The sequence below is a fragment of the Colias eurytheme genome, chromosome 21 (genome assembly GCF_061535395.1).
Source record: "Colias eurytheme isolate Ceu_HAF_F1 chromosome 21, ilColEury1 Martin Lab GWU primary, whole genome shotgun sequence".
NCBI classification, from domain to species: Eukaryota; Metazoa; Arthropoda; class Insecta; order Lepidoptera; family Pieridae; genus Colias; species Colias eurytheme.
In genome coordinates, this window is record NC_143000.1 from 2,574,729 (window position 1) to 2,601,309 (window position 26,581).

The 26,581-nt window shown below is 32.3% G+C and overlaps 1 protein-coding gene across 1 annotated transcript; it reads right to left on the minus strand.

The window, feature by feature from the left end:
- Positions 1–1,848: 1,848 nt before the first annotated feature.
- LOC149898965 (uncharacterized) lies at positions 1,849–26,581 on the minus strand. The gene is made up of 2 exons (XM_090114439.1): positions 26,362–26,581; positions 1,849–3,153 (listed from the first exon to the last, which is right to left on the minus strand). Exons 1-2 carry the CDS (start codon positions 26,365–26,367, stop codon positions 2,179–2,181), a joined length of 981 nt encoding a protein of 326 aa, XP_089970565.1. The 5' UTR covers positions 26,368–26,581; the 3' UTR covers positions 1,849–2,178.

A 26,581-nucleotide genomic window follows, 5' to 3' on the forward strand; every position in this document is an offset into this window, starting at 1 on the left:
GCCTATTAATTAGTATTTAAAAAAAGACGGGTTGCACTCCGGGAGTGCAGGCAGAAGTGAAAACTTGATTATTATCGTTCAGCATGTTTGATATTTTGGAATGGTATCCGTCTTATGCTACGGCCACACTACCGTACCGTCTACCGGGCTGTTACCGCAATAATTATGGCATTAAATTACCGTCTAAATTACTGCATGAACTGGTGTGGTTACACTAGAGTTTACCTAGATATGCCGGTAATAATTGGCATTTACCGCAGCAAAAATATAATATGGTTTCTGTAATAATTCATCAAGGATTCTTTTTTCTTTTTCAAATCATCTATTATACTTGGAAATGATAAATTTTGTTTGATCCGACATAAAAATCGATGTGTAGTAGATACATTGCGATTTTTATAGTTCTTCTGTCGGGTATCCCAAAGAGACGGTTCGGATTAGAATATAATTCCAAAAATTCGAGCGCCATCGAGCGCTTTTTCATTGGGTATCATTTAATACTTTGATAAATTAAATTATTATTAATTTCACTAAATTATAATCAAAATAATTTATTACATTAGAAATTGTATAATTTATTATTAAGGTACATTATTAAGGGGCCGTCCATAAATTACGTGAGGTGGTTTTATTCAATTTTTTGACCCTTCCTCCCCCTGCACCTGGTGAGATGTCGTGAGATTTTATTGAACCCCTTCCCCCATCCCCCAATCTTACGTGAGATTTTTCTTAATGTGGGTTTCTTACGTTAACAATAAAAGCATTGATTTGTCATTGTAAAAAGAAAAGAAAAAACTACTTCGTGCTTTTATTTACCACTAGTTAAAACTAGTAATTAATATTGCTGAAAGTTATAAGTGTAAAAATTTAACAATAGAATACTTAAATCGTAACCGTAAGATTAAAATCTTTAAGCATGTAAAATTTGGATTAAATGAAACAAAAGAGTATAATTTGCTTTGTTTTAATCAGAAAAATATACATATACGTTATATTTGTTGAGACCCCCCCCCCTGTCCCCAACATAAGGTTTAATGAGATTTGATTCGACCCCCTCCCCCAATAAAACACATCACGTAATTTATGGACGCCCCCTAATAAGTATAATTTATTAAACAATTATTATTGTAACTATACCTACTAGTTATTTAGGTATACAGGGTGTAATCGTTAAGTGTGCACAGGCGATTTTTCCGTAAGTATTACAGATAACAAAAAACTTTAAACTGATATCGAAAGAACTTAACCTAATGAGTAAAATGGCCGCAATAAATTAAAAAAAAAATCGAGAAATATCAATTTTTTTTATTATATTCCGGTTATTTTCCGGGAATTTCCCAGGCATTTTCCGGGGATTTTCCGAGCATTTTCCACGCTTCTCCCGGACATTTTCTGGATATTTTCCGGACATTTTCACGCATTTTCCAGGGATTTTCCAGGCATTTCCACGGTTTTTCCGGAAATTTCCACGCATTTTCCGGATATTTTCCAGACATTTTCCAGACATTTACAGGAAAAACGTGGAAAATGTCACTTCAAATTTGCGAAGTAATTAAAGCGGAAAACCAAAAAAAGAAAAAGAAAGCTAAAATCTTTCATATTAAATGTATATGGGATATTCATATTTCATACTTAATGTATGGGAGGGTTTAAAGATATTTTTTTTGATATTTCTCGATTTATTTTTAAAAATTTATTACCGCCATTTTACTCATTAGGTTAAGTACTTTCGATATCAGTTTAAAGTTTTTTGTTATCTGTAATACTTACGGAAAAATCGCCTGTGCACACTTAACGATTACACCCTGTATACCTATAAGTTTTGGAAATGATAAATGAAAAAACTCATTATTACTTTTAATATTTAATTTACATAAATATTTTACAAACGAGTCACAACTTAATTCTAAAACGTTCCTTTCACGCTTAACCCTGCTGTACACTTTTAAATCCTTTCAAATAATTTAATCAACAGAAGTAATAAATAACAAGTTTTATGTAAAATGGCAACCTCGGTCAATAATTTATTGTGCTTTCTAACAGTAGATGGGTACGGATTTATTATTATTAAAGGAAAGGTTTTAAAAATATACATTTTCAGAGATCAATCACATTAATCACACAATAACAACACAATATCACTAGTAACGGCAGTGGTGGTTGCAAATCAGCCTTTAATTAATTAGATCTTAAATCTACTGTTTCAAATCCTGAGTCGGATATTATTTTCGGTGACGATATGACTGGCGGTGTTTCTCTAGACAGGGAGACCTTCTTGTGCCTTGGCGGAGGAACAGGCGCGGGAGGCGCCGTCTTGGATTTCAATAGATTCTTTATCCTCATGCCACCTCTGTAGTAGTACAGGTACAATCCCGCCAGCAGCGCAAGCGCAACGAGGAGAGTGACGATGGCGACCACGACACCGTACCATGCACTTCCCGAAGTCTCCTCGGGTGTTGGCACAGTTGGCCGTCTGCTCGGTGGCACGTACGTTGGTCTCGGTCTCTTGGTGGTCGTGGTGAAGCGATCTCCAATAGCTATATCTGCGCATGCCCTGAATTCCTCTTGCGGACCACATCCGACAGCCCCTGTCCCGTTTTCACAAGTGCCCCAGTTATTCCCAGCAATATACCTCCATTGCAGCACGCAATGCGAACATTCCAAACCTTCGGGCAACTGATATTTCATTTCATACACTCTATTTCCTTGATTAGGATAAAATTTAGAGGTATCTTTACCATCTAGCAGTAATAGATGTTTGTCGAGACACTCCTGCGTGGTGCCTTTTGCCTCTTCGCACACACGGAATTCGAAGAAGCCGTTATGGTTTGCCGTTAACTCGACTTTAATGACGATAACATCTTTAGGAGCATATTTGCGGACGATGACTCCTTGGCCAAAGCGACCGCCTAGCTCGTGCGCTCGGGGCTGTGGCGAGTCCCAGGCGTCACCGCAGACGCCGCATTTCCCATTATTCTTATTCCATTGTCTGGAAAATCCTCCGCAATAAAGTTCGTGGTCGTTGTAATTGTGCGGGGTGTCGAAGCCGTACCGCCACGCCGACGCTCGTGAGGGTGGTTCAATGAGTCTGCCGTGCCCTTCCACTTCTATTATAGTCAGGATGAAAACTAGAGCCAGTCCAGTCCATAGTATCTGTAACGAGAAAAATGACATGTTAATAAAATAACATTTTGCACTTTGAAACGCGCGAATTTAAACAGCCTTGGCTTCAATTACAACTGATTTAACTTAATGGAATAAGAATAGTAAGTACATGTTTTATTTATATATCGTTTTAGAGTTTTTGCAACGTTTTCTCACGAGTCACGACTTATTAGCGTTTTTCTCTACGTTGCACGATCAATTTGAAACAAATTTATGCCACCAAACGTAACATACGTAGGTATGTCATATTCTTAAATTATCCATCTTACGTTTGTTAATGTATAGTGATCTAGGAACTATTAAATGCGATTTGCATTCAACAGTTCACAGAAATGGCCTACTTAAAAATGAACCCCGACGAAATTGCTAAATAGACCTCTGAAAATGAAGCGTTTTAAATTTTGACACAGTTATCACGGTTTTTATTTGTGATGTAATAGTTTTTATTAGGTAACTTTCACTGTTACAATAAATACATTTTCTCAAGCTTCATAATCTCTGAGTGAAACTAATTGTTATTCTTAGTTGAATTATGGGAGACTCTTGTACCAACTTTTATGGACCGCGACATGGTTCATACGTAGATTTAACCCGTTATTTAATCAGTTTAGTAACAGTTACAGAAAACTAAAGATAGTGAAATCAGTTAAGAGACTACAACCGCATCATCATATCTAATAATGTTCCTTAATAAAGAAATGTCTGGAAGGTTCCTGAAAAACAATCCGAATCACCCGCTCTTATCGATATACCTTCGTGAGTTGAAAAAGGGCAAGGCTAGAAGTTTCTATATTGGCGATTAAGTATTTAATCATCATTACAACCGGGGTCAGTACTCAGTGACTACGAGTAACGAGTCGTGATGTAAGTAAGATTATCAAGAGATCATTGTTTTAACTGAGAATACTAATTTGTAGAGAACACGGTGAAACGAAAGATCGTGGAATAAGTTACTCGTGCTTGTATAGTCGATGTCAATGACATTTCTTTTTCCAATTGTCCAGACGATTGCACATGCAATGCTGTGCATGTGATTGATGCTGGCTGAACATGACTTATTAGTTAATTACTTTTAATTACTTATTCAAGTTTGATTAGTGTGGACAAATTAGGACAGGCGGCACTTATCCACTATCAGAAATATGTCCGTCTGATATACATTTCAATTATTTAATAGTTTTGACGATGCAAATATTTTTGAGTACAGCTATTTCAAAAAAAACATGATTCTCAGCACTCGTTTTGCGTCTGTGGCTAACTGGCTAAGCATATGAGTCATCGTAATTTTAGTTTTTGTGTGTAATCTTAAATCTACATAGAACAAGGATCGCCTTGTCTTTGATATAAATTATTACATAATATATATTCACTGCTATAATAATTATACATATAATTAAGTACATTACAAATAATTATACATTAAATAATAATAATTAAATATACATTATTGTTACAAAGGCTAAAGCCTAAATACTATTAAAGGCATGATCTATGTATATATACATCACAATCAAATTAAATAAACTACGATTTGTAATGTGTTAAATAAAATAAGTACTTATGTATATCAATGACATAGCCGACATAGGTAAGTGAATGTTCATTTGAAAATCGCAGTACACTTGCATTGAATCGAGTATTGAAACTTTTGAGTTTTGAGGTGATATAGGTAAGCAAACAAAATTTGTATGTAACTGATGGATAACATGTTGTCTCCGAGTTATTTTAAAATAAATAAAATTGTTAAACCCTTACTAAGTCCGGATAGTCAGCAAAAATAATATAACCTTGATTGAGCTATACAGTCGGTTCAAATCGAAACTGACTTCCGACTTCCCAGTGACCAAAGTCACAATACTCGATATCAAACAAAGAATTACTACGGCACGATTACTATAAGAATATTATGAATATACACTTAAGATGTATTTTGTGCAACGTGGCTCTACTCTATTTTATTTATATTTAAGTATATTATTTATAAAGGCGAGTTCAGGCTGGTTGCAGTTTCTCAAGGTAAACACCTTCTCCTTGACTGCCTAACTGGTGTCTATGTTTGTGGAACCAAATTAAATACGAATTAATTAATTTCAAATGTTACATATTTTTGTAAATATAATTGGAGAATACGTTTTTTGCGCATTCTTTCATAATACTAGACGGAATTAATAACTTCCTATTTGGATATACTAATGTTCAACAAACATTTATTACATCAATCGGTGTTCTCTTTCAATTTATTTGAGAAAAAAACGTTAAAATAAATAAGAATGTAAATTAATTGAGCTATCGTAAAAAGGTTGATTCATCTATTTGACATGATTCCTTTTATTTATCGGCAAACTCATAAATCGTATTTCCTAAATCAACCACAGTCTACACAATTTCTTATCTGAGTGGGTAGATCAAGAGGTTGTTGAACTTAGTTACCTAGATGTTAAAGATTTTTGGTAAGATTATAATTATATATTTACCATTTCCGTAAAAGTGGCAAACTATTTCGTGTGACTAAAAATATCAAACCGCGTAGCTGAGGTCGACTGTGTATTGTTTTGTTTCACAATCAAAGGGCCGAAATGCCATTGTTGCCAGTGTTGCCGTTAAGGAAAAAAAAAAGTCCCTAGACCTCGATGCAATAGTCCCTAGATTTTGAAAAATAACGAATAAAAAAATCCGCTAGAAGTAGCTAAATATTTCAAAATATTCCATGGTAACAAAATATGGTGTAAATAAAAGCAAATTTTTATAATCATGTATTTAATCATAATATTCAAATCTCTATAGGTTTAAACAAGCAAAAATTTCGTTATCTATTGCGTCATTTTCGACTTCGACAACTTCTAATACTGCTGAAGCAGCAGAAGTTGATGGTTCCACTGTAGAAGTACTTGGTTTTTTAATAGTTTTAGTGATTTTGGTCAGGACATCATCTGGCAAGACATAGCTATGGCAATTTCGTTTTAAAATCTTTAACTGATTCCTTATAAGAAGTATGGAGTTTAAAGTGGTTGAAGCCAGCCTGTTCCTCAGTTTGTTCTTTATAATATTCATTTGACTGAACATTCGTTCCACTTCTGCGTTGGAATGTGGCAACGACAGAACTGTGATGGCTAAGTCTGCTATGTCTTTGTACGTATTAAAACCTGCAGCGTCCTTGTATTTTAATACATGAGCCCAAAATTGTACAGTATCTGTAGTCATGATGTCCCATTTCACAAAGTTAATACTGTGCCATTGTTTTAAAATGTTTTCAATTTTGTCCTCCTCAAACCCTAATTCCACAGCGAGTTCAGCGATTGAGTTATCTTTTAACTGTTTTAAAGTATTGTCTACAGATAACTGTGTCATTTTTTGTAAGGCCATGTAATTGCTAGGTAAGCGGTTTTGAATTTCTTTTGCCAAGCGCACGGTAAAATCAATACAACTTTTTCTAACTGTTGCAACTGTTTGCGATGGTAAATTGGCTTTAGCAACGTGGGACTCAAACATGTATCCGAGATGAGGTACTGGGCTAAGGTGGTTATCAATTTGAATGGTCAAATAATCTTTTTCAGTTATTGCGAAGTTCGGTATCAATATTCTGTTACAGACTGATCTCAATAAATTCATCAATGAGAATAATAATTTGACAGGATCTGTGTTCTCTCCTTCGAAGATCTTGATTCCCATTTGCACATCATTTAGAACACTTTTCAGGTATATGAAATGTAAACGATTGGCTTCGTCTTTGTACATTTCACTCAATAAATCTGCAGTGTGGCATTTATCTTTAGTAAGTGAAAAATGTAACTTAAGCTCTTCCCACTGTGTCAAAATTCTGGCAACAGTTGGCTCTATAGACAGCCAGCGAGTATCACAAACTTTAAGAATTTTAAGAGGTTCGTCGCCGCAGTTAATGAGGCTGTATAGCTCCTTGTACTCATGCTGGCGCTTTGATGAGATTGAAAACCACTTATAGGTTTCTCTTATCATAAATTCAATATGTTGTGGAATAGAGTGCTGTGACGCGTGACTGACAGCCAATTGTAGGGAATGACAGATGCATCTTATTAGGATTAAATTGGGTAGATTGTGCTGCCTCTTGAGTATTTCGTATACGCTATTGTGACACCCTGTCATTACTGCAGCGTTATCAGTCCCAATCCCAACCAAATTTTGGAGCGATAAATTGTGTGCTTGTACACAATTTACTAATGATGAGACAAGGCCGTTGGCATCAGCTCGCTCTACAGGCTCCAGCGACAGAAAAGCAGATACAACAGAATTTTGTGTCACACTGAAATATCTCACAATTACGCCCATGAATTTGGTAACACTAACGTCTGTAGATTCATCCAAAATAAGGCTATATTTTTGGCTGCCAATATCTTTGACGAGGTTTTCTCTGAAATGTGGTGCTAGAACCTGGTTGATAATCTGAGTGCACTTCGTCCTATGTATTTTTATGTCAGCACATTTTGAATCTGCGAACACATCTTTGCACAATTCTGACAGATGGTCTATTTGAGAAATTGCACTGTGTTCCGTTATATATAAGGCAAGCTTACCTTCGGCTTTTTGGGTACACCTGGTCACTTTTGGAACTGGAGTAAAACATATTTGCTGATTTTTTGAAATCGCTTCACATTTTTGTTTATGTTTTTTTGTATTGGCGTGTTTCTTTAAATCATTTAATTTTGCGAATATTTCACTGTGACAAAACGAGCAAAAGGCTTTAGTGGCATCAGTCATAACAGGTTTTAACCACATTTTAAACTCGTCTTGTTGTTCCCATTCTGGTCTATACCTTTGAGCATAAGACTTCTTTTTTAAAGGAATTTCCATTTCTACAATTATTAGATTTTGTTTAAAAATTACGACAATGAACAAAGACACTATTCACACTTTGACAAACAGGTTTGTTCTGCGAAAACGTAACATAGAAACTGGTTATTTTTTCTTTTCTCTGAATGGTGGTGATGAATGAATGAAATGAAAAAGAAAGAAACAGTGATATCTGGAGCATCGTTTGATAGAGTGAGAGGCACCAAACCGATTGAACTTCAAGATCGAACGTCATTCTGGTAGGGGATTTCCCGAAAAACCAATAGCAATATTCGTAGTGTTACTAGTAACTACATTTAAATTTGAACTAAAATATGTCTGTGTTTTCAATATCGAAAAAATTGCTTCTTCTAATTTCACTACACTACTGGGGGCTAGTAGTCAGCTTTGCATACAAAAAGTCACTAAAAGTCGCTAAATTTATTTTAGTCGCTAGATCGAAAAAAAAAGTCGCTAAGCACATCCAAAATCCGCTAGATCTAGCGACAAAGTCGCTAAAACGGCAACACTGAATTTGTTGCTATCACCATCCACAATACCAACATCCTTTCACAAACAGATAACTGTTATTGTTTCGCCACATTGCAATGCAATTGCTTCCATAGTTTATTCAATGAAATGCATTCTTTTGGGTATTATATTAGTATTGATAGTTGGTATAGGATCAACCGGGGCAAATGCAACTAAAAAATAACAAGTTTCAAGTTTGATCGGTTGCAGTTATCTCCTTTTATATTTGGTCATTTATTTGACCCATTTAGTGATTTTTGTATTTATTCAAGATTATTTTCAACCAATCAAGCAATACAGTAGTCTTATAAATAACTGGTAGTGAGAATATTTCCTAAAATTGGTAGAAAAAGTTACATTAACCCCTAGTCGGGGGTAAATGCAACTAACTGCCATAGCTCTTCTTCTATTTCATATAAAACAACGAATATAGAATATATTTATGAGATTTCATGTTATTCATAGGATTTTGAACTGGATGACCGTGTAGCAAGAACGAGTTTTCAGGAAAAATCTTATTTTTCTGATTGTGGGGCAAATGCAACTATTTGTTAGAGAATTAGTGTGGGGAATGCAAAAAACTTATTCATCGATATATTTTTATTATTCTATATATATATACAATAACGTTGCGATCGTAGATGGCGCCGCATTATTTAGAGGAAAAACTCATGTACCTACTTTGATTTACCACTTTAAATCGCAACAAAAAAAAATAACAGTGTACTACCTACTAAGTCAATTTTAGTTTTTGGTCAGAACAAATAATATTCTTTGTGTTAAATATTGTTAAAAACGTAAACCAAACAAAATACGTTTATTAGTTAATCAACCGTTTACTAAAAATTACTTGAACAATCACAGAACTATCCTACCTATCGTTTTTAGTTACTTATATTCTTTAACCACGCTTTATCTAATTTGAATTTTACTTATGAACCCGTCTCTGGGTATAATATCGAAGAAATAATCGATGGTTCTTCTTTAATTAATCATAAAGAAAATATATTTTGACTACCAAGAAGGATACATAATAAAAATATCGACACTGTCACATCACTAGTGTTTTTAGTTTCATACAAAAATATAAGGGGCTATTGTAACTAACCTCACAGTTGCAATAACCCCACAGTGAAATTTTCATGAGGCAATTGTAACTGCATCAATAACACAAAATAGAGTCAACTAACGCACTAAAAATATAAATGAAATATGCTTAACGGCTTGTGATAATCGTGTCCAATCAAAAACACCTGCAAAAAATCACTCCTAAACAATTTTTTTGTCTGCAAAACTCGACACCTGTTTTTACGCACACCAACTTCAAAATAGCGGTTTGACACAATGGCCTATCAATCAAATAGTTTTCATCGTAGGGGCACCATCTATAACTTGTAAGATTTATTAGTCGTTGAGCTATTGAATCATAGGTGGCGATTTATTACAACAACTCTAATAAATTAGTTATGATAACTAGTTGCCATAGCCCCATAGTTGCATTTGCCCCGGTTGACCCTATATATATCTTTTAATTTTAAGCCATTTTGTTCAGATTCAAGATAAAGTTAGATGAAATTTTGGTAACTGAATATTTTATCTTGAGAAACAAAAGCGAAACGGAAAAAACGTACTTAACTGTTTTACTTCCATAAAAATTGTGACAATGAAGAAAAATTCCGAAACAGATTCCAACTGGTTTCAAATTTAAAAAGTTATTGTTGTCATTTGCCGCCAGACAGTGTTGCCACACTTCAAAACAATTGGTGTTGTGTGGCAATCGGTCAATACGTGACGCACATGGCAAGTATATTTATGTACTTTGATTTTGCGATAAAATTGCCTTCGTGCTATATGTTGGGTAAGGTCTGACAGGGAATACCTGCAATGCAAAACGAATTATTTTACATGTGATGTAATATTGGTTAAAAGTACGTGTACTTTATTTTTTAATTTCAATTCGACATTGCATTGTTCTATTAGGCAAGTAGAAACTAGATGCAGCTCCAATGACTTCGTTTGCGTGAATTTAAACTTAGAATACAATCAGACCAATTTCGCTGTGCTATATTTTCACAGAATTTTCACAGAAAATCGGGAAACATCCATCGCCTAATATGGATTTCTTTTGAGTTTCAAAAGTAGAATTTCTACTAAATCCAACAAAAAAGAAGAATAATCATATTCGACCATCAATTTAGCTGGATAGGGTTTATTTTCAGTAGATAATATAAGTTTATGTAATTTTTGAGAAACGAACCTACTTTATATGATTATTCTTTTAAACAACTTTACAAGACATCTCTCATAAATCTTCCTTAGAAACAAAAAAAATCTAAAATTAACGATTCATTTATTTATTTGTGCGGTTGGCACATCATCAACTTAATGTGGGCTAGTTTTATTAGCATTATTAGCATTAAGTTGAGTTAAGGTTACAAGGAAGTATTTGGTGATCTGTAACAAATATTGTCACGTATTGGATGACAGGAATTGATTTGTATGCGTGCGATCATATCGTTTTCGCGGTGAGAATCGTGAAGGAAAGTGAAACTGAGCCTTGGCATCATGTTTGTAATTTTACACTTAAGAGTTTAGATATAACATGGTCATTTGTAGGTAGAAAATATGTATTAATCTGATCGATCAAATTGTACATTAAATAATGATATAAATTGCTGTTAAACCTTGTGTGTTACAAATGAGTTCAGAATGGTTGTATAAGCTTTAATTATGATTTAGAGTACAGACTATAGAGTAGTTATAGACTGTAAGAAGGTTGTATTAGAAATGACAGAAGAGTAAGAGCTGTTTCATATAAGAACAAACACTGATCAATCATGCATTAGGTACAGTCTACCTAATTACTAAGCTAATTACCTATTGAGTGTCTCCCTTTAATCCACTCTCTTTTTCCACTGGTTCGATAATAGATACCTATTTATTTTAAGAAAAATCCATTTTATTAAACTAATTGATCAATTGAACAAAACTTTCGAACTAAAGTTTTGCTCGTTTTAATTTCCTTTCATTGATATTGCAATCGAAATATTTCATCAATTAAACTTTCACAACTTTCGCCGGATTAAAATTAAAATATTTGTGTGAAAATGAATACGAATGTTTTATGGGTATTTATCAATTTCATATTTTTAATGTTTCGTTCGATTTCATGGTTTTTACCTTAAGATATATTAATTAACTCATTGGAATTTAGTATCTATTCGACCATCTTCACGTTTTTAACTACGTATCGTCACACAAATAATCTTGTTTATATATCACTAACAAGTGACATAGGTACCTACAATGATCGAATCCAGAGGAGTTACGTTTTTGTAGACCATAAATTAGTATAAACATCGACTACCTATATTTTCAACATTTTCAAGGAGATAGAGTTTAACCAACTGTGGTTTGACCACGGTTTAACTATTGTTTTATAATTCTGCCGTCCTTTAACTAGAAAGCCGTTAAGCCCACGAAGTGAGTTTCGAGTAAATGGCAAAAAACACGGAAATCGTTATTTCTTAAAAATTATGACACTTAGAATAATTATTGTGAGATACATCGATCGAAATTTAATTATATTATATTATATAAATAATAGTTTTAACCCAGAAACTGTTATAATTTATTTTTAAATTTAATTTTTCTCGTTTAGTTCAGCATATAATCTGACAATTTTAACTATTTACTGGACAAGACGGCCGTTAACATACCATAGCGACTTTTTAGCTAAGTAATTTAGTATTTTTATTTTAATTTTGTGATTTTTTTTTTATTTAGTAATAAAATGCTTACCTAAAACGTCGTTAAGCTACTATAACTACTTTTAAGCTATGACTTTCGCTTTAATTTAAATTTCAAAAACTTAATAATCAACGGTTAAGGGCTTTTAGATGCCTTTGTACTATGATTCTATATAGTTGTACTAAATTTTAATCTTACTAATGTTAAAAATTTGCTGCTGTCTGAGGCTTTGCTCTCGGGAATTACATCCTCTAGGTCAACCAATGGAAAGGAAAAGGATCAAAAGCTTTTAGGTTTAAGTATTAAGGATTTAAACACTATCTAAATTAATGGTTTTTGCGTCTGTTTGTGAGTAACAAGTATTGTAACTCTTTTACTAAATGACTCTTTTAAGTTGTTGATAAAATTAACCTTTATTTCTCGTCATGTTCACGTTTATTTCATTACAGAGGCTCATTAAGGGGTTAAGATTATAGATAAATCTTCTCGCTTTTCTTTTTGGAACCGTATTTTCATTTAGAATTGCAATTATAACGTTATTTTATAAATACTCTTCTGCGAAGCCATCATACGAGTCACTGATATGTGAGTACATAATATAGAACCACAAACAATGTAAACATAAACTGAAAAAAAAATTAAGACTTGTGCAAGAGGTTTTTTAAAAAAAACACCCTGGTTTCAATAGGGCTTCAAGCTCTTACATGTGGGATGCTCTTAATAAATAAGGTAGAACCGCTTATCAAATGATTATTGAAGACTCTTTGTCTTTCATCCACATTTAGAAAATATAATATACCAGAATATGTGGAAAATAGCAGGAGGTAGAAAACTTTTTATTTGCTACCATGTAAAAAAATACAAATCTTAATAATCTAATATAAAGAAAAGAAAAAATAGCAATAGTGGCAAAATGGTCTCCCGCGGGCGGGTCAAAGGTAGTGTACTCATAACAATTTTTGTATTACCATCTCTAGTACATTGCTTGACAGTCGATTACTTATTCCACCCAAGGGGTAAATTACATAATTAATAAATCGTTTTAAAAATTAAATACATAGTATAGACTGCCTATGTCTTCTTTCTCGGTTACAGAGACAAATCAGAGTCTAAACAGAGAAGTACGATTGAAAGTTCGCACTGTCGTGACCATTACCTACCAAATTTTCGTAACTTTGACTTGTTATATTTTCCGTAATTTAGCTGCTAGATTATTAAAAACTTAGTAAACTTGATCAGAAATAATACGTCTTGTAAAAGAAAATCAAAAGCAATCGGTACTCTGCTTGGGGGCGACATTATTTCATCATCACTCTCATCCCCAAAACTGATGCATCACCAGAATCGGATAACTGCCTTTTAGCTAAAAAATGAGGGTTAGCTGCTTTGTAGCTAAGCAAAAAAGTGTTATTAGAATTTGTCCTAAATAAAATTACTTAACTAAAAAAGCGTTAAGGGCGAGTAACTGCAAATAAGGTAAGGATTTCCATTGGAATAGTTATATGAAAGCTTATCATAAAGCAGTTATAGACCTTTTGCGTCTCTATAGTCAAGTATAATCTGATAACGTACTTTTAGTCAAGTAAAAAGCTAAAAAATAATTATTAAATCTGGCGGTTAAGATACTTTAAAGGAAATTTAGCGAAGTAGTGTTGGTTAGACGCTTTCAAGTTATGGAATCGCTGAAAATTGTGTTATTTAACGGCTTACAATATTTTCATATCTCTATAACTATTAATGCTAGAGAAATGATTCTTAGACAGAAAGATAGAGAATTTTGAACTCTGTCACCCTACATTTAAAACTGAAAATTGACCATTTGTTGGTTAACGGCTTTTTAGTTAAAGGACGGCAGAATTATAAATTTCACAGAAGTTGATATTTGCCCTAAGTATTTGCCAATGTTCTTCATTCATTCTAATTATATACGGGTGTTTGTGCATCTTTGTGGAAATTGTAATTGGTTATCGATAATTTCAAGGGTGCAATGTAGGAATGTGTTATGTGACATTATTATTCATTACTTTTTTTCTTATGCAGATTGCTTCTTATTATGCTACATTATGTACAATAATTCATGCGTATGTAGGTATATTGTAAGTACATAGAGGGTTACCTAGGTACGTGTTTTTTTGCTCTGCTTTTATGTGGCTTTGCCATGTGTAAATTATACTGTTTTAAAATGAAACTATTTCTTAAACATAAAAACACTAAAGTAAATTTAGAAATTAAAATATTTCAGATATTTTTGATATATGTAACAGGATTTGGGAATAAATTGGAAGTACGTAAATGATATAGATACCTAACTAAATTGTTCTAGTTTCCTTAATTATTAAGAAATATGTATAACTTGTTTTATTCACATCTTCCTCATTTTAATGTTAACCATGACATATGACTTTATTAATGATATAAGAACCACGCAAAATGGTATCAATCAACCCACATATTTTTCACAATTCTAACCTCATTATCTTATATTTGCGTCCATTTTGACCGGTTTTCCAATCTACTTTAAAGTTTAAAATGTTAATTGATACGGTGACCAGGATGGGCATAATATATGGACATAATATCAATGTATACTACGCACAAAAAGTTGATAGACGGCAATTCACATAAAATCAAAACGACGATATTTTTTTGTAATAATTCAAGATTCATTCTTATTCAAAAGTAACTAGTTAATTTTAAAAGAGTTATAACTACAATAAAAATTAAATAAAAAGGATAATAAATACCTTCTTTTCTTAAAAAAACCATAATAGGTATGTAAACTAGAAAACATGTCGTTTAAAGTTTCTCTTAAAGAAAGGCAGCAATTTGGTTACACGCAAATTGCCACCATTAGAAAGGGATAGTGATAGTTATTTCAGCAAGTTATGGGGTGAAGTAATGATATGGTAGGTGGGAAGTTGCGCGATCTACATAGTATACGTAATAAACGTCGGTAAGTAAATCTTATATAATAATTAATTATTGTCACAAGAAACAAGCTATCGTAGGATTAAAATAATATTTAGCAAGACCTCTTATTAATACCCATGTCTTTACTCTCGTGGAAGTGGAAGGATTTAGGAGAGCCGAGAGTAATATTGTAAGTCATCATAAGGTAGAACGCGATTATTAATCCTACACTCGAAAAAAGTTATGCATGAATTATTTACCTACCTCACATTTTTAAAGATAGATGCTAAGTAGATGTCTAGGTGGCCGGTAGCGTAAAATTATGATAAAATCGCAGCACTAATGTATGCAAATTTATATAAAAACGAACGTGAACATATCGTTATGAAATAGGTGTAACCGGCAATTGTTCAATTGATTGTTTAACTTAAATTTGAAACCATAAACAAGCAAAACAAATAAAATTGTAAAAATGACTCATGATGAGAATGAGGACCATAACCTATTGAAAATTTTTTGCTAATTGATTGAATAATAGTAATAGAAATCGATAGTCCCTATGATTTGATCCGAATATGGTTTTAATTCAAATTTAATTGACATGTGAAACGATATTAAGATACCAAGTAGGCATAGGTAGTAGGTACCAATAGGGATATTATACTTAATAGGACACTTAACTCTATATGGTAACCCCAAAGACTAAATAAAGCACCATATTATAGACATCCGAAAAGTGAAAGCTAAGTTCAAATTTGGTATTGAATAATTTTAATTGTGAGAAAATAACATTACTACGCACAAAATAATTACTGCAATAGTTGCTAATCTTACTTCCTGTGAATGTTTGTTTAAATTATCATGTTGGATAACAATGGTTAATCAACGGAGGTTTGAGAAGAAAGTTTAAACGTGGTTTAAACATTAGGCTTGATGATGGTTATGTCACATTTCACACGTTTATTTTAAATCTCTTTAAATTTTTTTGCCTGTTATTAGAAGTATTACCACAGACGACATAATACTAAATGTTGACTTTTAATAACTTAACGAAGTACACTGCACAATGTCTGATGTGGGCACATTTATTGAAGTCAAAGTTATCAATATATTCATAGTTCATATGATAGAACACTAAATAACAAGGCACATAATATAAATTCTTGCTGTTTCCTGAACTAGTTTATTACCTTCATCCAAGCCCTTCTCTTACAAAACTTCATAAATACAATATTTAGTTCAATTCCTAATAGCCAATAACACAAAAACAAATGATTTCGTTGCATTTCGTGCAAGGTAACATAATGCTAAGTGAATGTTCAGAAACAGCGCTCAAGTATCTCAATAAACGACAATCCAGTTCTGTAGAAATTGCTAATGAACACCTTCGAGGGAAACGCAGTGCCATAAATCAATGAAAGGAAACAGAGGTGGAGTTGTTATGTTGTTATGCTTGTTTGTTATCGTAATATTGCTTGGTTATTTACTATTGGTAACAATTGTTACATATTTTACAAATAATGTCATGTTCTTTAATGCATATATTTAAACTCTTCAATACATAATATAATATGTATAACTATATAGAAATTGTATGGTATCGCGCGGTTTCCCTACGAAAGATCGGAATTTTAGAGCAGTTAGTATGTAATTTTAGAGCTCATGTATATCATCCAATGTATAGGTAACTTATATTTTTGTAGTTTTATCCAAATCCTTCCTGTAGCTTTTTCGTGAAAGAGTCACAAAAATACATGTAGAGGTACATCATTTAAGCAGGTTAACGACTTCTAGAGTAAAGTTTTCAACTGAAAAGGCTTAAACTTGCTATGATTAAATGAGTAAATTTAAATTAGGTAACCTAAGCATAATCAGTTAAATATTTAGCTAACGAATGTTTAAACTTTAAACATTATATAATGATTAAATATGTAATTAAGTTGCACAACTTATCGGAACTGTTAAGGTTTTTAACGAAGTGATTAACTTAATAACGTAATACGTTTTAGACTATATCTACTTATGTGTAATTTATAACAAAGTATATTGTTATAATATATTGCTTACCATTAGGTGTAACAAAGACGGTTGAATTCTGCCAACTCTGGCGCTAAACAGAGTTTATCTAGGTACGTTAAGAAGACAGAAGTAGAGTTCATATTTATTTGCTACGAAACTCAAATAATTTTGGATTGAATGAAATGATATCTTCTACTTGCTAAATAAGGGAAGGGGACAAGGCACGGTTTATCTTCTTCTAAAAATTCTCATAAAATAAATCAGCTCAAACAATATGAAAATTTCAAAAACATCTTCCACGCTTTTCAAACGATTTTGGACAAGTGTTGTATGCAAAGACAACGTATCCAGTAAAATGTAAATATATTTCATCCACTGATACGCAAGAAAAGTGGTCACGCTGAAACAATGTACCTAAACTTGGTATAAATAATAGCCAATGTTAACATTGTACCACGTGGTTAGATAATCCACTAGAAGGAAAGTACTTGTTACAATTTGTAGACTGTATTGTCTATATTACTGTGTATATTTATACACACGCAAGTGTACATGTATCGATGTAATTTCGACATTTAACAGACAACTGACAACTTAAATAACACTATGATTGACTGATAATTGGGGTAGAAGGAAATGCTTTTCAGAGAACTTATGTGATAACGATTAGAACTACTAGGATTAATCGTCAGTTTAGATAAAACATACATACGGTAGGCCGGTAGGTACATAAAATATTTACCTAATATAAAATATATTAAACATAATAAATACAATTATTACATAGCTTATACTTTGTGGTATGAAATTCAAAGAGGATATAAATTTTCAACTTTCTATATTCATCCTATTTATATTTTTAATGTAGGTAGAGATACCTATAATTCGTATGACCCTAACATACAAAAGCAAAGGAATTAGGTACATACTACTAACTACATAGTAACAGTTAAAATTCTACAACAGTATAGTGCATGAGAAATGCCAGTAAAGACTTTGAACTCTCCTAGGACATAGCTTACTTCCATTACCTAGATTAAGTTTAAATAACATTTTACATTCAATAAGCCGTCCTTCTTTTATAACGAAGCTATGAGAACCTAATTATGTATCATAGATAATATCTTTATTGCTTTAATCGATTGTTACGTTAGTTTAATTTGACGATTAGCCTTCTACGCAGTATCAAATTAATATTTTTGCCTTTAGAAACGATTCATTTACCAAAATCAGAATAAGTAGTGGTGGACAGGTTTGTTTATTACATCTCAGACCCCATCGTTGATCAGATTAATATTATAGTATTTGCTCGTTCTTGATTTAACGTCATCAACGACGACGTCCGCTTCGGGTTAGTACTAACGTAATATACTGAACAAATAGTATTTAAAATTATTTAAAAAGTCTTTAATTTCTAATAAGGAATTAATTTTATACAAACCCTGTTTAAACTTCAATGTAAACATACGAAGTACCGTTGCAACTTGCAGTCACTCTCGCGACGCGGACGCGTAGCGGGCGTAGGCCGCGGAGTTGCCAGTTGGTTTATATATTATTTTATTACATGGCAATTAATACTCCTTGTCGTTATTAAAAGTGTGTTATTAGCTAACATCTATATTTTCAATAACACCGCATCCCGTAAATAAGTGACGAGGATATTGCGTGTGATCGTGTTAGCGAACGCACGAACCATTGAGCGTGAACAATCCGCTTCCACGAATGCTCTGCAGCTTTCTTTCAGACGTTTTTATACATATTATATAACCGTAAAAGTAATCTATATTCATATCGGAGTTTAAAAACAATTTACATGTAATAAACTATTCGTTTTGTTGGGTATTGTTGACTTCGCATTATGTTGAGTAATGTAAGCGTTACACGTTAAATGTATATAAATTACATAAATTACTTTCTTTAAATATTTATTCGTTGTATATTATCTAAGAACCAAAAGTTTATTTTACTTCCATTTTATCAGAAAATGCATTTAACAACATTTACCCTGCACATTATTCAATTTGGATGAATTGTTTAAATTTACTGTTATACAATATTGTATTGCTACCTACTTATATAATCTGACTCATTAACCTAATTCTTAAATACTAACTCAATGAACATACAGAAAGTAACAGACTACGTGTGAATGTTAATTCAAACAATCAGAAAGTTAATAAGTTATAACAATGGTGACAAAAACCACAGGAATGACTTCCAAATATCAATTGAAGTCCACACTGAGTCATTTTATGAGTCACTTGTATTCGTATATTACTAATGATTGAAATAGTTCAAATAAGCATTTTATGAAAAAAACATACCTCCTATTTATATATGCGTTATCGATTATGAATTCAAAATCCTCTAGAGAAAAAAAATAGATCCATTGGACATAAAAAAAGGTTTTTCCTTAAAACATCTGGTAAAATGTGAATTTTAAAATTACATAAGATATCTATGACGTTTGAAAAAAGTTTAAATCCCTTTTTTCATTGCGACTGCCATAGAGCATGGGCGGCAAGGCCGGCAACCACACCAGCTTGAAGTGCTTCACCTAACCCCTTCTACGCGCTCATCAAATAAAATTGCATCCTTCAAGAAACGTGCACAAACACGTTTAAAATAATACATTTCAATGTACCACATATTTTTTTTTATAAATACCAATCTAAAATGGAGACGTGCAAAATACGAAAGAACTGATTATGTTACAGTAACTGTGTAAATTTCATGGCCCAGTTATACTTGTCTGTTTCCGGTTAATTATAATTGATTTATTTATTAACTAGCCCACGTAATCTTTTCAAGTAATACAGTTAAATAATATCGCATAGATGTAAATATATATTATTGATACAATATGCTTATAAATAAGTTATTTGACTTTATTTAAAATAGCGCTCTTTGGCTCTTCTTTTTTTTACAAAATTATTTGGACAAGCCAGTATTTAGGTATCGATTTTATCTTCACTGTGTAAAAGTGTGTGACCCGGACGAAGCCGGTACAAAGTGCTAGTATAAAATAAACATTCCAAGTATATATTTTTCTAAATAGGTATTCGTCAGAGACAAAAAGCAGTTATTCTACGAAAATCTAATGATGGATCGCAATGATAAAAAATGTCCTATAAAGCCAAAGACAACCATTAAAATAGTGAGCTAGCGCGCACGAGCAACTTTGTCTCCGCAACTATTTTGTCTCTCCCATCAATTTGTATGGAGAGTTGCGTCGCTACGTACGCGCACTTTCATACTAGCCCATGGGTGGAGAGACAAAATAGTTGCGGAGACAAAATAGTTGCGGAGACAAAGTTGCTCGTGCGCGCTGGCTCTAAAAACGAGTTATTTGAATAAAATTTGACGTCGATTCTGGAAGCGCAGATTCTCAATCTAATAAATTATTTTTAATTAATTCTAAGCTTGAATAATACATGATAATACTGCGTAAGCACGATCACAGAAACTAATATGTGCGTAAGTGTTCCCCTATAACAACATATTTTAAGACTAATATGTGCTAATAGATACGTCTAGAAGAATTCTTCTGAAAACTAGTTTTTTTATATACAAAATATACCCTTATAATATACGTCAAAGAATTTTGAGTAGTGATAACAAATTCATTTCAAAACCTAAGAAATCACCATTGTATAGTCTCTACATAAATTTTACGTACTCAAATAATTATCTATAAGCGTTTGCTATTAAGATTCAACCTTGCATGTTTTTGTTAATTATACAATTATTCCTATTTAGGAAATAAGTTGAAGCGTTAATAAATATTTTTTTGAGAGATGATTATCAAGGAAATTAAGACATGGGACATCTACGCATATTGTACTGCTTACACGAAATCAAAGATTTAAAATTATAATATGAAGGCAAATGTACCTCATCATCTGTGCATAGTTACAAAAACACAATTACCCTTGTACTATGTATCATATTTATCTTAAATTTAAATATTATTTTAAAAGTTAGATTTTTTATTCACAAAGAATTATTGCCGAGTGCAAATATTGCCATTCAATATTTTATGCAATGATCTCTATCTATTATAATTATATTTTTTTCAGGAAGAGTAATAGAGCGAAATGTAAAATATGAAATGTTGTTTCAGGTAGATCTCATCTGGGATAGTAAGTAAAGCGGTGGCTGTAGATCTAGAGCGATCGCTGGGGCGCGCCCGGGCGCCAAAATGCATAACCAAGATAATACCTATTAAGTAGTCGTTTGAATTAACAAGATTTTGATCGCAGATGTTTATCTTGTTGGTAAATAGCAAAAGATTCGTGCTTTTGTACTAGATACTAGGAATAGAGGTTAAAATATATTATGGTACATTTTCTAAGGGGCGTTTACTTTCGGCTCTACCCTCAATGCGACATTTCGGCTGGCACCAAAAGTTTTTTTTACAAAATACTCGTGTAATTTGTATTTATATAAATTGAAATAAACCAAATTCTTGTATAAATTTTGTTCGTTTCAATATTATACAAAGTTGTAGTTGCCTACTTGTCTTTCTCGAAACATAATCAATGCTGTTGCCCTGAATGTTCATTTAATATTGAATATTGATATCAGATTTTCTAAATACGGTACGACTATTAGACTAGAGTAGATAATTTTTGAAACAAAAAAAAATCGCAGTCGGATGAAACCCATTAGAAAAGGAGGGGTATATGATAAAAATGTAAGGAAAAATAAATTACGGTCAATCTGAGTTCGGGAAGCGGGAGGGGGGAGCTTTTAAGAGAAAAAAAAGGTTTCTCTCGATTTCCGACAAAACTATAAGTCCTATAGAAAAAAGTTCAATGGCAAAGTTGTAGGTAATTAAAAGTTCTACAACTTTTGTATTCACAATTTTTTCACATAACCTAAAAATTTAGGTGAAAAATTCAAAAAACCAAGTTTTTGGTCTTTTATTTCTATCTACTTCAAAATTTTTTTTTTTTCTACGAAATTTGGTGGAAACTTACTTTATTATGTCCCAAATACACTGTAATTTATTTGATTGAAAATATTTATTTTTTCGCCTTATTTTGAATTAATACCAAAAAAACAACCTAATTTTCAATCGAAAAGTCACCCGTCAAAATATCAGCTTTTTTCAAAAACTTGGGGTGCCTTTTATTCATTGAAATCTCTACTTTCATATGGTGTAAAAAAAATAAACACCACCATAGTAAATGTTCTCAGGAAATGCATACAAACAGTCTGAAAATTAGCTTTTACTAAATCAGGCACACTTCTCGAACTACCTGAAATGTTTTTATCGACATCATTTTGCTTTTGAATATGCTGTAAAATATTAAACTTAGAACAGATAATTATTTTTCTTTTGAAATATTACCGAAAAGCCGATACAAGAGAAGCTATAGAGTTCAAGAAGTGTGCCTGATTTAGTAAAAGCTAATTTTCAGACTGTTTGTATGCATTTCCTGAGAACATTTACTATGGTGGTGTTTATTTTTTTTACACCATATGAAAGTAGAGATTTCAATGAATAAAAGGCACCCCAAGTTTTTGAAAAAAGCTGATATTTTGACGGGTGACTTTTCGATTGAAAATTAGGTTGTTTTTTTGGTATTAATTCAAAATAAGGCGAAAAAATAAATATTTTCAATCAAATAAATTACAGTGTATTTGGGACATAATAAAGTAAGTTTCCACCAAATTTCGTAGAAAAAAAATAAATTTTGAAGTAGATAGAAATAAAAGACCAAAAACTTGGTTTTTTGAATTTTTCACCTAAATTTTTAGGTTATGTGAAAAAATTGTGAATACAAAAGTTGTAGAACTTTTAATTACCTACAACTTTGCCATTGAACTTTTTTCTATAGGACTTGTAGTTTTGTCGGAAATCGAGAGAAACCATTTTTTTCTCTTTAAAGCTCCCCCCTCCCGCTTCCCGAACTCGGATTGACCGTAATTTATTTTTCCTTACATTTTTATCATATTCCCCTCCTTTTCTAATGGGTTTCATCCGACTGCGATTTTTTTTATCTTTTCATTATTTTCAAAGGCTTCTACCCCAGTGTATATATAGAATAAGGGCATATCACACTGAAGCGAACACTGACCTCCGTTTACTTTATCGATATTATTACTATATATTTTTTATATCAAACTTGCCCGGAGTGCAGATTGATTCGTCATCAAGCATCATTTACCGTGAAACTGTGAATGCCAATCGCATGATTCGCTGATTTAACAATTTTAGGGTAAAATTTAACCTATTAGACAATTTTAGGGTATTTTTTTTTGTAGTAAGTAAATTATAGATGTCTCTGTTTTTACAAGTTTCTATACCTACGCATAAAGTGTAGGAACTAGGAATTCCGAATTTTTGGAATTCTCTACAAAATGCTTTCATAATTTTTTTTTAATGAAAATTCTTAACTACTAGTTTGTTGATTGAAATTTGGCTGGTATCAGGTATAGTCAGTTTAATTTCATAGAGTTTGTACCTACCTATTATAGATTGAGAAAAAATACGTAGGTAGGTAGAGTAGAAAACTCTACCAAAACTCTCATTTCCAAAATACGTTTTTGTATCACATTTATGATAAGGCTTTTAATCATTAAAAACCCCGCAAATTTAGATATAGGATATTAAATTTACATATAATATTAAATAATTAAATTAATATAAAAAATCGTAGATTATTAATTCATAACTTCTAATGTCTATAGAGCAATTACAAACTAATCGTATCGATTATTTAATAAAATCATTAAATATGTAGTTAGGTAACTAGGTAAGTACCTATCTCTTTTTTAATTTAAATTTAAGTTTATGGGTGCATCAAATATCAATGCTCATCAGTCATCACAATTAAAATTATAGGTACATATATTATAATTTCTAATACCTATTCTATTTTGTCCTTCCTAATTCATATTAAGAAAAAATTAGCTTTAGGTGCCTGACTTCCTAACACGTATAAAAACTAGGTACCTACGTAGGTATGTTTGTGTATTTTGCTTTACATAGTGATTAGTTTTTTTTTTTAATATTTTGCCAAGATACAAATAGCCTAAATTCTAAGATCGTGTGAACGTTTCAAGGATGCAAAACAATTAACTACCTATAACATAGGTAAATCTAAAAACATTTACGCTTTTGGGCAGTCATGTACAAAGGATTGCTAATCTTGATCGTCAAGAATGTGATGAAGATCTCTCCAGGCAGTTTTCGTGTTTGCGACAGTTTCGTGTAAGAAATTCATGTAAACGTTTTTATAAGTCCATAGATTATGTTATAAATAAATACTTATGATTGTTTTATTAAATTCCTTTACAGGTAATTTTCGTATTTCTTTTCTGCTCTAACCTCTAATTCTTATGTAAGGAAAATGGAAATATCTACCAAAAGAACAATAGTTATCTGTGACTGTGAGACCAAAGCGAACAAAAGCTTGTAAATCTGCAAGTAGTGAAGGCGATTGCTTAAAATGTAGTTTACAATCTGAGAATGCAGGTCTCGGAGATAATGTTGCAAGCCGTATAAGCCTTTAGGTAGGTTACCTATAGCTTTAGATAAACCACTTAAAGATCAAGTAACGCTTTCTTCACCATTGTTTCATACAATGAGTAACAAGTTTCGCACGAGAACTTATCGCCACTTTATAGTTTTTTCTTTAATATTCAAATGTGAAACGACACAGTCGCTTTTCTACTTTCTCTATTGATCGTTGAATATATTTCGAGCATTGTTTAGGCTGACCTTAGTCATTTTTTATGATATGAAGGCATCTTTTTAGTTTTTATGTATAATTTTACTATTAATCAAAATACGGTTGAAATCAATATTTCTCTCTCTACTTTTTACTATAGAGTATAAGTAGGCTTAATAGAAAGATAATGGCCTCATTAGAAAATCTATATGTAGTAATGTTTAAAAACTGCTAATAAGAATATTATGGTGGCAGTACACATGGGCCCAACGTGTTGGGCCAACGGGTTGGGCCAACGTGTAGAGAGCTACTTGGCGGTATGTTGGCTTCATTAGCCTAGTTGGCGCCAATATTGGCAGGCCAACCGAATGTTGTCGGTTTTTTGTGCACACATCAAAGGATCTTGGCGCGCTCCACAAACAGCGTTCACACGTTGGTGTCTTGTTCAGTTTGTTGCTACTCGTCAGCGGAGACAGTATCGTTGCGCGTCAATGAAATTTACGTTTAACCATGTTCCGATAGCGATGGCGGCGCCGAGGTTTTACAATTCGTAGAATTGTATCGACATGAAGGAATAATTTGGAATCCACGGCATGAACTACACAAAAATAAAACCATTATATGACTCAATAAATTAGATGTTCTATTTTCTATTTATTATATTATTGTAGATGTTTTTCTTATCTCACTTTCATACAATGCGATAAAAAAATGAATATATTTATAAAATGAGTAAAATAGTATTAAAAAGTTACTTGTTCTTAAAAATTATTAAATAACAATATACAATGAGCATGATTTTGATCAAATTGTGCTTTATTACATAAATAATATTATCATTTGATATAATAATATTACTTATCTAAAATCTAATCTTTAAAGTTTCGTTTTATAGGTAGTTAAAATTAAATTAAATGTAAAATGCACACATTTTAAACATTTGAAAAAATCTAAACATAATAATGTTTTATTTATACAGATATAAAAAAAGGACAATAGAGATTGGAAAATGGTATCATCGCAGACGGCAGAGTACACTCATTGTTATTGATGCACATGTACGTAATAATTAAACGCACTGTATATAAATAAATTGCCGCGGCTGCAAGAACTTCCACGGACTACGTCCATCTTTGAAGCGCCAATGCACAATGATCAGTACGCCAATGTGTGAACAGGAATCTTGATATCCTTCATTTTTTCCCAACACGTTGGCCCAACGCCTTGGCCCCATGTGTACTGCCGCTATTAGAATAACCAATAGTTAAATTATAAAAAAATACGTAAATTTAAATGTTGCCACAGTTATTACTTATTTTCAGTTGAGTTATTCAGTTTACCTGAAATTCTGGTTTTTAGTTTGAACTCCAATAAACGATTACAAAACAAGCTATTTTGCTAATAGCTAATTTATTTCAATGCCACGACATGATTTATTTTTAGCGTCAATGCACTTTTTAACTGCTGAAAAAAACTGAGAAACAATAAACGGGTTACTTACTTTCATATTAAGGCTTTCTTCGCTTTCGTATCCACGACTATTATAAAATGGCCACAAATCACTTTCTTTTTAAGAATTTAACTTAATCACAACACGGAACTGGTTTTGCTAGTCTTTGTAACACGAATACGTCGATCCACCTCGACAGCCAGCGTTCAACTGGTGAAAAAACGTAAATAACTAAATAAACAAAATACTTTCTCTCGGCCGCGTTTTGACC